At 39.4% G+C, this 14,792-nt stretch overlaps 2 protein-coding genes across 4 annotated transcripts in view; one reads left to right on the top strand and one right to left on the bottom strand.

Annotated features, from left to right (window-relative positions):
• The window catches only part of LOC149533839 (peptidase uncH-like), a 282,829-nt gene that overhangs the window by 245,003 nt on the left and 23,034 nt on the right, over nucleotides 1-14,792 (top strand). The window lies entirely within an intron of this gene.
• LOC149533842 (uncharacterized) lies at nucleotides 4,691-5,758 on the bottom strand. Its single transcript, XM_089806803.1, has 3 exons — nucleotides 5,443-5,758; nucleotides 5,173-5,325; nucleotides 4,691-5,087 (listed from the first exon to the last, which is right to left on the bottom strand). The coding sequence occupies exons 1-3, from the start codon at nucleotides 5,654-5,656 to the stop codon at nucleotides 4,840-4,842; spliced, it is 615 nt and encodes a 204-aa protein (XP_089662929.1). The 5' UTR covers nucleotides 5,657-5,758; the 3' UTR covers nucleotides 4,691-4,839.

Below are 14,792 nucleotides of genomic sequence, written 5' to 3'. Positions count from 1 at the left end.
ATGGTTGTTATTCCCCTACAGGTTGTGTCTTGCATAACTCTCCGCTCTTCACTCGTGTTGTGGGAAATCCGAGAAGCAATGTTCAAATTCAAAATCATAAAGATCGGATTTGTGGTGAGTTCACCTCTTCATCTTGCAACAGGCACAATTTCATGCTAACTGCAATTTCTCTTGCTCTGTGTGACTAAAAGTAATTTTCCCATTATATAATAAATAATTTTTATCAAACTATTGTAATATGCCGATTGATTTAATTTATCTTGGACCCATTTTTATTTTTGTTTCCATAGTTTGTGTCGCTGTTGGCTATCTTTGTACACCCTTGGAAAGTTTTCCCCGATGGGTATTCATGCACGGCTTATAGGTAGTCATTAGGTATGCTTTTGGATTATTTCTATGTCCTACAAATTCCTGTTGGAGTTTTGGATTGTGCGCCATTTTGGAAGTAGAAGATCTTCCCTATTTGGCTCATGCGGTTTCGGTGGGATTCAACCCTCACCCTATTCTGTTGTTGCTTGGTATACTTCACTCAGACCTAGCAAATCGGAGCATCGTGATATTGCGAATATTAATTGAATGTTTGTATTCACTCTCCATTTCTTGTTTGAGTTTTATCTTGGTTATATTAAGTGATTCAATCATTTCCCAACACCTGATTTCATCCATACCTCAGCGTTGGACACATCTACCCCTACCATACGGCTCACCGCACACGGCATAACCCTCTGGAAATCACCGTACGACCCTATTTTGCATCACTGTACGACTTTGCTTGGCATCCACTGTATGACCATTATGTCCCCCACTCTTCTCCATATAGCATTGTGGGTGCATCCCCTACGACTGCCTATTGTATGGACTAGACTGCCCACCATACAAGCTTCTTGACGTCGTACGACCTTCACTCCCTTGGTGTACGACACATCTCCAACCATCATTTCGTACTGTCACTTAGACACCGTACGACCTCCATATCGTCTGTTCTATCCCAAATTGGCATTTGTACTCCAAATTCTAGTTGTACTGTACTGTCGTTTAAAATTTTGTACGGGTTTTTAGATTGTTAAGAGCAATTGCGTGGTTTGGAACATTACAGTGGCATTCGAGTGCTTCGATCCTACCAGCTTGTGAGCAATGAATGAGAGTTTATAGCCAGAAGAGAAAAAGAACCTATTCTGTTGATAGAATGGTTGTCGAATCGGAACCAATAGCTATTGAACTCGTGGCACTCTTGAGAGAACTTGCAAAGAATTAGGCACAAATCACTGATACTCAATGACTCATGGAGGAGACTCAAGAAGTTGGCAGACAATAAAATATCCAGAGAACAAAATAGTCACAGCATGGACTCAGTGTCGGGTAAAACAAACCATCATCTGGCATGCTCTCGACTTTCCATGCTGTCTTTTCAGGCACCACACAGTGGGAAACAACCAACCTTTGGAGAGATGCAAGAACAACTAAGAGAAGACTGGAATAATGCGAATTTTGAGGAGGATATATCCTACAAAGATTCCACGGATTTGAGAATGAGATATTCGGGAGACAGAAACCGAGTATACTTTAACGATGATCTAAAAAGAAAGTTGAGTGAAGTAAATCTGTCTCCATTTGACGGATTTGGATCCATATCTGCGTAAGCGTGGGTAATGAAGGTTGATACTTACTTCTAGCTGAATCCTATGCCAAAAGAAGAGGGAATTGTGCATGAAGGTGTCATCACGACACCATCACAATGGGGCATGATCAAATAACTACTTATGTGGAATTTACTAAGAGATTGATACAACAATTTGATGGTAAAGATCCGGAACTCAATTTCAAAGATTTGGCATAGCTGAGATAATGGATCGGTTGACCATTATATTGCGAAATTTTAGAAACTCTTTGTTTTGGTCACGGACATTTCTGAAAGAAGACGAATAGTGCTCTTCATGGACGGACTGACAAAACCATTGAAAGGTTGGGTAAAAGGGTTCAATCTTGCCACCTTGTCGAAGGCTATTATGAAGGCACGGAGCATGGCATCATCGTCAGCATCATCCTCTCGAAATTACTCACAGCCCAAACTGTCGGTGTTTTCGAGGGACAGATAATAAACCTCCACCCAGGAAGCCGTCATTGGACGAAGCTACTAGATAGGAACTCTGAAGGAAGAAATTATGTTTCAACTGCAAGGGATTGTGGGAAGCTAGCCATAGATACCTCGGAAAAGGAAAAGTGCACTCCATTGAGGTCATGTCTGATGATGAGGATGAATAGGAGGAAATGTTTGCCGAATACAACCAACATCACAACAACACTGACATGGTTAATTTGAACCCTACGGAAAGAATTGTCGCTTTGGTACAGCGTGGAGGAGCACTTGCCCTAGCTGGTAGCCCGAAGTGCACAATTTTTCATGTACGTTGTACCCTTCAAGGACAAAGGGTTATGGTGATGCTGGATAGTGGAGCCACTCTAAATTTCATAAACTCATCTCTAGTGAAACGAAGAGGTCTACCTACGGAGATGCATGCAGGATTTTAGGTCAAGGTTGCCAGAGGGACTCTTCTGCCTTGCACACACCTTGTTCCTCAGCTAAGTATCACAATGAAAAATCACATGGTGATCGAGGACTTCTTCATAGTGGACATTGATTACATGGAGGTTATTCTAGGCATATAGTGGAACCGCCGATTCTTTTTAAGTGGGACCGATATCGAGAGGACCTCTAGCTACACCTATTTAGGTATTTTGTTTTCAGGACCACATTTTAGTTTGAGACCAGCCATGACACTGAGGGTAAATAAGGGGTTAGGTTCACTAGCCTTGCTTGAGCGACAGTGCTTTAGACAACATTTCTAGAACACTATGTCTAAGATGTCTCTCTTAGACTCCTTGGTTACACCTACTATCCTTTATGGTTTAACCCAAAGTAACAAGAATCGGAATCGGCAAGGCCGAATCGAATCGTGAATCGGCAATGAATCGGCAAATTTGTAAAAACCTTTTAAATTTAAAGATTTTAACAATTTAAAACTTATTTCATGCACCCTTTATTGAATATAACTTAAACACACTATAACATCATCAAATAGAAGTTAAAACTTAACATACATAAACATGGAACATAAAAATTAAAATCCATCACATATGTAACTATGTTATCTAAAATGTAAATTGTAGGCTAGCTGAAGTAAATAGAAATCAAATGATCACAATGATTTAAATCATAGAATGTATGTAAGATGATCCATAAGACATCAAATCATAAATGTATGTAAGAATCTAAGATGAAGATCCATGAAAGTTTGAAACATATGTCCATCACATATGTAACTATGTTATCTAAAATGTAAATTGTAGGCTAGCTGAAGTAAATAGAAATCAAATGATCACAATGATTTAAATCATAGAATGTATGTAAGATGATCCATAAGACATCAAATCATAAATGTATGTAAGAATCTAAGATGAAGATCCATGAAAGTTTGAAACATATGTCTATCAATGATTCAGTATCAATATCTGTAAACAAAATATAAAAACAAGGCTCCAGCTCAAGCCTCAGACTCATAGTCATCGTCATCATCCTCAACATCATCCTGAAGCTCGACTGCAGCCTCAGCTCAGCCTCTGAGTATCCAGTCTGCCTAGTAGCAAGCCGTCTAATGTAGGTCCTAGAGGACTGCCGAGCCATATCTCCCGCATGTAAGATGGGCTCATGAATGTCGCTAGGGCCTGTGCCTGTGCGTGCACGTGTGTGTCTACCAATGCCTGAAGAATGTGCTCTAGCTGCCTCAGCCTCTATATCCACCTGGTCAACCCACAGACGGTCTTCCTCAGTGAAGACTGGATCCACAACCTCTATGAGCCACTCTGATTCTGGATCAATCTCCTCTAGAATGATCGGAGAGGAGTAAGTGCCCAAAATCTGTCTGATCCTAAGATGGAGGTTGTAATGAACAAAGACAATATCATTCAACTTCTGCACTGTCAACCTGTTTCTCCTCTTCGAATGGATGTGCTCGAACATGGACTAACTCCGCTCACATCCAGAAGCGCTGCCTAGCTGACTCAGAATATGAATGGCAATTTTTTGAAGTTTTGGCGTTGTGGCCCCAAACATTTGCCACCATCTATTTGCAATAAGGGAAAAATTGAAAATAGAAACAATTAGTCTCATTTACAAATTACAAGTTAACTCTAAAATTACATAATCAACTTTAAGATTAGAATCTAGATTCATGAACATTGAATATATTATTTAATTTTTACCTGGCTGTAGTGTTGTCTGAGCATTTATGGCCATCCTGCCAGAGAAAAGTGGCCCCTCTTTATTGTTGAACTGGTCTAGCTCAACAATCGCAGCAGCGCTATTTTCATCGCTACTCAACCTCTGAATCACTGTGTATAAGCCAGTGAGAACCTCCGCATCTGCCTTGAACTCAGGACGGAAACGATATGCCGGATTCAGAAAGTAAGCTGCTGAATGGATGGGTCGATGGAGCTGATTCTGCCATCTTCTATCGATGATGTAGCCCATAGAGGGCTTCTCCCCATTAGCAGTTCGTAGCAAAGCTACAAGGGGCTCAGTGACCTACATATAAAGTAAAACAAAAAACTTGAGTCAAAACTTAAATATAAAATAATATAACTTAAAGTAAAAGTAAAATACTAAATGTTAAATTGCAATAAATTTACCTGCAGGATTTCTCTAGCGGGTTTCCAAAAACCATCCTTATCAAATATGCAATCCGCCACATCTATCCCTACAGTGGTCGTAGCATAGGAAGAGGAAATCCACTCCCGCCCAACAAACATGCTCCTCAATTCATCCCTTGATGTCAACAAGGACTACAAGGTGATGAAATTCGAGGCAAACCTCGTGATACCTGGGCGAGCTAACTCTTTGCCTTCTGTGTACTTCCTCATTGTGCTAAGGACAAATGAATGATTATAAATGAATTTGCGTATGTTTTTTGCCCTTTCCACACATGACTTGACAAACTCAAGTTTGCCAATTTCCTCCAACATGAGGTCAATGCAATGTGCCGCACAAGGGGACCAAAATATGGTGGGGTGCCTCTCCATCAAAAGTTTACCTACAACAATTTTAAGTCAATTAGAAATTCAAATTTCAAAATTCAAATAAATTTATTTTCAAAACTTGAAAAGTTAAAATTTTACCTGCAGCAACATAACTTGCTGCATTATCCGTCACCACCTGGATCACATTTTGTTCTCCCACCTCTGCTATGACTTCCTCAATAGCCTCACATAAGTATGTGGCATTTTTTACATGTGCAGAAGCATCAATGGATTTGATGAACATGGTATATCCTACAAGTAACAAAACAATGAATTAGAATATTAAAATTAAATGGATCATCAACAAATTAGCATTCAACAAATCAAAATTTACAATTATGTATGTAGGAAAGTAGAATGATCAATTACCTCCACAGGATACAAGAAAATTGAGGAGTGTTCTATTCCTCCTATCTGTCCAACCATCAGTCATGATGGTGTAACCCTTTGCAATCCACTCCTTTCGGTTCTCCTCGAGCTTAGCCCTCATGTCCTCTACCATCTCATCCAAGAGGTATCCGCTCAACTCAGCCTCAGTTGGGGCTTTAAACCCCGGACCACAAATAGCAACCGCGTCTATCATGTTCTGCCAATAAGGAGCCCTGTCACAAATAAAAATTTAGATGTCAAAGACTCAAATTATAAAACAAGTAAATATAATTAAAGTTTTACTTTTACTTTTAATTTTAACTTTAAGGAAAACAACGAAAAAAGAATCAATTACCTGGCTGCAATAAATAGAATGTTGCAAAAGTACCAAAATTTGCATATCTCCTTTCTGGCAGCATCATGAATTTCCTTGTTCAAACCCATGCCCTCAAGCGTGGGTTGGGAACAAGGAGTAGTGCGGGGCACAAAGTAACTATCCATTCTGTTTTTCCGCACTCTAGGCTGCAATAGGTTGGTGTGGGACTCTGTCTCAGTATGTGACCGACTAGCACTAGCACGAGCAGAAGAACTAGGATAAAAAGGAGGCCTAGAAGAACCCCTCCAACACAACCTACAAATGCAGAAGCTGATGCAGATGCAGATGTGGATGCGGGAACATGGGAGCCAATACCCCTTAAACCTTCAAGTTGCATTTTCCTATTGGCTTTGTCTTTTTCAATGTTTTCTAATGCCATTAAGCAAGTGCGTTTTGCCTCAGGAGTTTGGTGAGTGCAAATTGTAACATCGTGTCCAGGTATAGCAGCAATGTGGTATTTCAATCTATAAATACCCCCAAAAGTTATTTTTTCTTTACAAAAAATACATTTTGTTTGATATTTGGTTCTTCCAGGAAACTCTTCGTTATATTTCCAACATTCATCTTTTCTACCCATTGCGAATTTGCAAAAATTGAAAGCAAAGGCTGCTGCAATAAAAATTTATATGTAAAATATCAAAGTTTGAAGCTAATAAAAGCTACAAAACAACAAACCCTAGTTTGCAACTTAGTAAAAATAAAGAACATTCAAGATGTAAACTAAAAATCTTGAAAACTATAAAAATTTAACAAAAAATGCATAATACACTAACATGCAAAAAAAAAAAGAGCACTTACCTCTTGCAAATGAGTTGAGGAGTGTTGAGATTGGCTCCCTAATGCTCCCAATGCAATTGATGGCCTCCTCAAATGGATTGCTGATCTCTTTTGTGCTCTTTCTTCTTGCCGGTTAGAAACCTATGGCTTTTTTTTTCTCTTCTTCTCTCTCACTTTTCCTCTCTTCTACTCATGTTAAACAAATAGAAGGCCCTTTAGGGTTATAACAAAGAGAATAGGTCAAAAACAAAGTAAAAAAAACAAGCAATTTTTTAAAATTTTACAACTCTATACTTTATTGGCCGCGGGCGATTCATGCCGATTTTTCCAGGCGATTCATGCGATTTTTTGGATGAATCTAATCGCTAAATCGCCGATTTAGGCGATTTTATGGCGATTCTCGTAGGTGCCAAGTTTGTCATTCATATGGATCACAACAATTTGAGATATTTTCTAGAGCAACGGTACTTGAACGAGAGGCAACAAAAATGGGTAAGCAAGGTTCAGGCTTTTGATTTTGACATTGGATATGTGAAAGGGAAGAACAATGTGGTTGCAAATGCCTTGTCCAGAAAACCCGCCATCTGCTCACTAAACCAGATTTTAGCTGACTGGAAGGCACATCTGTTGGTACAATACTCTAAAAACACATTTTTCTGTGAGCTAATGGATGGCAACACCCAAGATGATAGGTACAGAGTAGTGGATGACATCATGTACTATAAGAATTAGATCATTTTAGTGTTGGAATCCAAATTGAAGGAGAAAATCTTGAAGGGAGTGCATGACTCACCCTTGACAGGACACCCAGGTTTCCTCAAAACTTACAGAAGTCTCCAGAAGAGGTTTTCATGGAAAGGACTGAAAGGGGACGTGTTGCAATATGTAAGAGAGTGTGCGGTCTGCTAGCAAAACAAATCTGAACATACTCTACCTGCCGGGTTACTACAACCTCTGTTAATTCTAGAACATAAGTGGGAATGTATATCAATGGATTTCATAACAGGGCTTGCCAAGGTGAACGGAGAGGATTGTATTTTCATCGTGGTTCACTGATTGACAAAGTACGCACATTTCTTTGCCATCCCCTTAGATCTCCAGGTTGCACAAGTTGCCAATCTATTTTTTAGACAAGTTTTTCGTCTACACGGGTTACCTCAAAACATTGTTAGTGATCGGGATGGACGATTTATCAATATCTTCTGGATAGAACTGTTTTGGATGGTAGGGACAAAATTGTCACCAAGTACTAGTGACCACCCACATACAGACGAACAAATGGAGATTGTGAACAAATGACTCAAAGGTTACCTTCAGAACTATGTTTCGAAACAACGAGCATGGGTCAAATGGATACATCCAAGAGAATATTGCTATAATACCACGTACCACATGTCCATCGGAATGGCACCATTCAAAGGTCTGTACGGGTATGAACCCCTTTCCTTCATTGACATAGTTTTGGGTGACAGCTGTGCACCAAGGGTGAGGGATTGGACATACTAAGATGCTTGAAGGAAAACCTATAGCGTGCACAAAATCAACAGAAGATGTATGCCGACAGACATAGAATGGAGAGGAGTTTCGAAGTAGGGGATTTGGTCTATCTCTAGCTCTAGCCATATGGACAATCCTCATTGAAGGGAAAGGGAAAAGAAAAATTGAAGCCACGATTTTATGGCCCCTATAATGTAGTTCGTCGCTTTGGTGAAGTCGTGTACGAGCTGGAACTTTCAAAGGGAAGCCGTATTCATAATATCTTACATGTTTCATGCCTGAAGAAGGCCGTAGGGAAGAACGTCACAATAGCCACAGACCTTCCACCACTCAATGAAGAAGGAAAGCTCATATTGGAACCAGCTAAGATCATCAAAGTACATGAGAAGACTCTGTGGAACTGCACGGTGAAGGAATATTTGGTGTGTTGGAAACACTTGCCATTGGACAACACGATGTGGGGGGCAAGCAGATTCTCCAACACCCAGCATTGCATTTGGTTGAGGTGAAGCAAAATTTGGGACGGGAGGACCGTAATGTTCGTGTTATAAAATAAATCGTTTTTATCAAACTATTGTAATAGGTTGATTGATTTAATGTATCTCGAACCCATTTTTATTTTTGTTTCCGTAGTTTGTGTCGCTGTCGGCTCTCTTTGTACACTCTCGGAAAGTTTTCGTTGATTGGTATTTAAGCATAGCTTATAGGTAGTCATTAGGTATGCTTATGGATTATTTCTATGTACTACTAATTCCTGTTGGAGTTCTGGATTGTTTGCCATTTCGGAAGTGGAAGATCTTCCCTATTTGGCTTGTGCAGTTTCAGTGGGATTCAATCCTCACCCTATTCCATTGTCGCTTGTAATACTTCGCTCGGATCTAGCAAATCAGAGCATCATCATATCGCGAATATTAATTGAATGTTTGTATTTACTCTCCATTTCTCTTTCGAGTTTTATCTTGGTTATATTAAGTGATTCGATCATTTCACAACACCTGATTTCATCCATACCATAGCGTTGGACACATCTACCCCTACCATACGACTCAACACACATGGCATAACCCTCTGGAAATCACCGTATGACCTTGTTCTGTATCACTGTGCAACTCTGGTTGGCATCCACCGTATGGCCTAACTGTAAGGCCATTGTGTCCCCCACCCTTCTCCGTATGACATTGCGCCTCCATCTCGTACGGCTGCCTACCGTACAGACTAGACTACCCACTGTATGAGCTTCTCGACGTCATACAGACTTCACTCCCTTGGTGTACGACACATCTCCAACCATCATTCTGTACTATCACTTAGACACCGTATGACCTCCATATTGTTTGTTTTGTCCCAAATTGGCATCCGTACTCCAAATTCCAATTGTACTGTACTGTCCTCTAGAATTTTGTATGGGTTTTTAGATTGTTAAGAGTAGTTGTGTGGTGCAGAACATTACATTATATATAGCTGATGGCTAGAAGAATTGGTGGTAGTGATCGTTTGACTAGTCTTGAGAGTGAGCTAAAGAATTATATAGATACATCCTTTAGGTTTTATAATCTCAGATTTGCATAGAAGGTTAAATGCCTAGCTTATTCATCCCATCACTCAGAAACTCAAGGAGAGTGGGCTGGTAGAGGCTGTTGGATTCCCCATGGTAGTTCAAGCTCTAGAACTTGTTTGAGAGTGCATAGCTCAATATGATGCGAAGACAAAGCAGATCAAAATGCTAAATGATTCTATCTTGCTCACATTCGATAGAGGTCTCGTGTAAAGTGCATTTGGCATCCTAGATAGAGCCAAATATTGTGACATAAACTTTGGTTCGTCTGCCTCTATGTGTAATGAGAAAAAGACCTTGAGGCGAGGAGATATATTGGTGACTTGGTTCCAGCCGCCTAAAAGCAAGAAGAGTAAGCTTCCTAAGACTTTGTTTGGAACTAGCCTAAAGAGAGAAATCGTGCACATTCTGGCCCTAGTGTTAAGACTTAAAGGATATGAGGAAGTCCTCAATTTTATTGAGCACCATTTCTTTTTGGTGCAAGCAATTTGTGCTAATGAACAGTATTTTGACTAGGCTCAAATTTTATGTGATGAGCTTACCAGTTGGATGAATTAGGCCAAGGCATTTAGGCAGTTCTATATGTTTTCCTGTCTTATATTTTCTTTGGTGACCCACCACTTGTAGCCAAGCCTGCCATGCATAGAGGATTATGATGATACAACAAAAGTCTATGACTTTTATCCATGCCTGCAATTGGAAAGTAGTTATGAGGAGTTCATAAAGCTGAATGCTGACTTTACCATGAGGTTGTGCAGAGAGCTACAAGGATGCCCTGAGAGGAGATTTCCGCTGGAGGCTATTTCAGTAGTGGCCCAATTTGGATGTTGTTTTATTCAATTCCCAACCTTCTCCTACATTAGAATTGGCCGATTTGATGGCTTCCCATGGAGATTGCCAAGGCATCCAGAAGACAAAATTGTGTGAATCGAATTGTATAGGCAACTATTGGACGTTAATACTTTTTGCACTGCTATTTAGAAAGCGGGAATCCCTTTCCTAGTTGTTATAGGATCATTCTTATGTGCATCTAAGTCAAATGCAAAGAATTTGATAAAGGCCTTTGAAAGCAAGTATAAATTGAAGGATTATGAAGTCATAAGGCCTCAATTGGATCTTGTAGATTATGTGAAGGATAATGTGCAACTTGGCCCCAGTTACAAGCATGTGTCTAATATTGAGGACTACTAGGCGGATTGTTACATTGAAGTTCAAACCCAGGAAAGGTTTTGGTTGAGGCTCATTGTTGAGCAAATCAAATTATGCAAAGTGAATATCAATGTTGAGGACATTGAAAATGATGGATCCTATATGAGAAAGAAATCAAAGACACATCCATCATGTCTACTCCACCAGAGAACCTTGCAGTTGACAAAATAGAGATTTTGATGAATACTGTCATCAAAAGGACTGAAAAGTGGGTAGAGTGGACAAGAGCTAGAAGAAAGAGAACAGGTACTAATGGTTCATCTACAGGCATATCTGGAGGAGCTCAAACAACATCCACGACCACTTCCACTATTGTAGCGACTACATCTACATCTATGGGAGCATCACAATTAGTAGGTGGAGGAAGTGACCAACCTCTAGAAGACAGGAATGTCCAAGTAACTCCCACTTGTGGAGGAGGTTCTGTACCAGACACTGGAAACGTTGATGACACAGAGGCAAAGAAGGAAAGGGAAAAAGAAAAAGAGAGGGAGCAATCAATTGGAAAGAACTCCTCTACTGTGCTTGTGGTAAACTTTGATGGAGATAGTAATTAGCTAGAGGATAATCCCCCAGATGGCGGTTCGGATGGAGGTCAACAAGTACAAGTGACTCCTCAGCAGCAACAAGGAGGAGGTGCTGATCAAGGTAATCCTCCTGCACATTTAGGTACTAAGACTGTAAACTTTCCTTTTGCTAGCAGGAAGAAGGAGACTTCTCTAGTTGCAAGGGAGTTGTTTGACCCCTCAGCACTACAATCCACACTAAATGTCTTCATAGCCTACTCTTGGTTGGAGGATAGAATTGAGAGGAAAAGAAGGATAGAGGAGAGTGCACCTCCAAAGAACTTGATGTCCTAGGAAATGCAACCACAACAACCATCATCATAGAAGGTGAATAAGTAGCAAAATTTGGAAGCCCTTACTACGGATATAAATACAAGGCATATGTTCATCGAGATAGCAGAGTCGCAGAAGGAAGGGCAAATTGAAGAACTAGCCCCATGAGATTTTCATATAAAAACACATGACATGGGGGTCCTCTAATGCACGATACCATGTTGAATGTGTGGAAATACAACAATGTTAAAATCAAGGATAGGCTGGATGAGCTAATGTTGACTAAGGAAACATTGAAGGCTTCTAACACAGAATTGACAGATTATATTAGAGCTATGCTTAGGCCCCTCACCATTGTTCCAACAGGTAGTGCCACCTTGAGCACGTTTGACCCTGCGACAAAGGAGAACAAGAATCTGTTGGTGAAGCTACAATAGGAGAGACATCTTGGGCAAATAGGTCGTGCATGGATAGAAGATTTGAAGACCCAAGGCCCTCCTCTAATTGAAAATCTTGACAATTCAATATTGGACTCGACAAAATTGAGAGAAACGGTGACTACTCACCAAGGGTTGATGCAATCAGAGGCTGAGAAGCGAGTAGAAGATTTGTCCTTGTTGCAAGATGTAATAGACATGAAGACTGATGTTGACATCTATCATGGAATTCTTAGAATTGGCAAAGAATCATTGCTTCATTGGAAGCAATCAATGGACTTCAAGGAGGAAAGCTTGGTAAACTTTGAATAAGAATTGAGGAGTGTAAATGAATTAGTAAAGAAGGTGATAAAAAAGGTCTAGGTGTACCTCAAAGATTTGCACATAGATTCAAACGTGGCTCTAAACAAACGACTGGTAGACATTAGGCAAATGAAGTCAAAGTTCCTAGAATTCATTGAGGAAATGAACAATCTCACCAATTTCCAATATTCAAAGATTCTGGAGTTGTCAACAATTGATGGTACTCTGAAGAAAGCATTAGACAAGCTCTAATCCAAGGTTACCACAATAAAGAAATTGATAGAAGACTATGATTACTGGGTAGTCAGAGTTGATGATGCTTATATTCTAGGTGTCAAAGAAGTCAGAATAGTGCTCAATGCCATGAAGGCACATAAGGCCAAATCTATAACTCCTAAGAAGAAGAACCTATTTAGAGCCAGAAGCGTTATAGATTCTTCTTATGGTACTTCATCAGTAGTGTCACTCTCTTTACCTCTCTCTTTCTATTGTTGCCACTTTGGCAATTCTACTCGCATGCATACTTTTGTAATGGATGACTATTGTCATACCTAATTTCAGCAATGCCTCTGCAACTACTCTGAAATGTAATGATGAGTGTAACTGGCTATACTCTAAAGAGGGCCTATAAATGCAATTTTGAAAGATGAATACAAGATCAATACACTTCTTGGTCAATTCACCCCTATAGTTGAGACTACTGAGTGGGAATCTGGGTTTACTTTGAATGTTTGTTGTTCATAGTCTATATTTGCATGGAAGTAAAAGATAATTGAATTTGAAGATGGTAATGTCATATTGATCAGAGTGTTAGTGTTGTATGTTAGCAATATAAACAATCTGAGTATCGCTTTTCATATTTAGTTCTGGTTCACTTGTTTCATTGTATAGTTAAAGTAGCTTGTATGTTCATTTCGGTAATGAGAAGTGGGATATGTTAAATGGTAAACTGATCAAGCTATAGTGATCTGAGTGTTATTGTGGTTTGGTAGGGTAATCTAAGCATTACTTTCCTTGAATGTGCCTTTGTTTCTTGTTATTGGTTGCATCTTTTAGTGTAGGCTTGCATTGATGTATTTTGGAATTTGGATATAAGTGAGCTGGGAGATTATTGTTGGATGATTTTATCTAGTCAGAGAGCGCCCATGAATGTTCATCCTCAAGTGCATGCACCATCTTTGCATTTAGTAGTTGTAGCCGTAGGAGTAGTTAGTTAGAGTTGAGTTAGCATAGAAGAGCTGAAAGATAGCTTATAATAGCCATAGTTATGGGTGTTGTGGACTTTCCAAATCTTTCTCTTTACCTATGCTGCTTGTGGCTATGGGTAACTTGGTTGTTTCCTCTTCTACTCTTTGGTTAAGAGCATACTTGAAAGTAGTAGTATTGGGAAGATCACTTAAAAACATTATTTATTGCATATCTTGCACTTATAAGGGAGTTGTACCTTTCAACTTTGAGGGCAGTGGTATCACCTACACACTGACCCATCTATTGATTACAGCCTGTTCCTCCACTACATTGGACACTCAAGAGTCAAGGTATAAGCCAAACCATAAGAGGGACAAACAGTCAACCAACATTGCCGAGAATTGTCTCCTTTCCATCAACCACTTCAACAAAGGCACTATTGTTCAATTTTCACACATGTTCAAATGAAGCAAAACATACATGCTTATTGCTTTCAAGTAATTCTTAGAAATGCATTAAAGGAAAAGTATTTTATTCATACTGAAATAATATACAATGTTTGTATCATGGAACAAATCATGATAGAAATAAATGCTGAAAGTAATTTTCTCCCACACATTTGACTATGAGAGTAATCCCTATGTGCTGATATACACCTATACTCTACTGAAATCAGTAACATAAAAGAAGACTAAAGGGAGAAAAAAGTCATGGGCACCAGTCATTGCTTGTAATGACTGGTGAAGTGGCGTCCATCTACATCCACCTTCTTGCTGTTTCAGATCTCGCCTTTTCCATGCTTCCAAACCCTGCATTTAGAAAGAAGAATAGGTTAAATCCAATGGACCTAAGCAATGCTAATAGCTCACTTCATCTCAGTTTCATCATCCTACATACTATTCATCTCAGTAAAATACAGGCATACATCAACAGATAGAGAGTACAAATAACAGCAATAAAAGTATTAAAGAGACAATTCATTTTGCTTTGAAACCTTTTACTTATTAAAATTGGTGAAAACAGGATAAGTGTAGCATGTGGGATTGGTATGCATACCAGGAACAGTAAAATGAAACATTAAAGGGACAAACTTTTTAAGTTTTGAAACCTTTTGTTTCATATATGCAAAAAAGAATGAATGCTACAGCTAATAGAAGGCAGTATGAACC

The sequence above is a fragment of the Cupressus sempervirens genome, chromosome 10 (genome assembly GCF_028749045.1).
Source record: "Cupressus sempervirens isolate cs-2001-9-10 chromosome 10, ASM2874904v1, whole genome shotgun sequence".
In the NCBI taxonomy this organism is placed as follows: Eukaryota; Viridiplantae; Streptophyta; class Pinopsida; order Cupressales; family Cupressaceae; genus Cupressus; species Cupressus sempervirens.
The sequence above is the reverse complement of the archived record's forward strand: the minus strand, read 5'-3'. Positions and strand labels throughout refer to the sequence as shown.

Bases quoted from the DNA above. Each gene is read 5' to 3' on its own strand.
- LOC149533842 (XM_089806803.1), bottom strand. From the start codon at position 5,656: ATGATAGACGCGGTTGCTATTTGTGGTCCGGGGTTTAAAGCCCCAACT. The intron at 5,326-5,442 runs GTAATTGATCAT...TGTTACTTGTAG, and splicing joins TTTTCTTGTATCCTGTGGAG to GATATACCATGTTCATCAAA. The intron at 5,088-5,172 runs GTAAAATTTTAA...AAATTGTTGTAG, and splicing joins AGCAAGTTATGTTGCTGCAG to GTAAACTTTTGATGGAGAGG.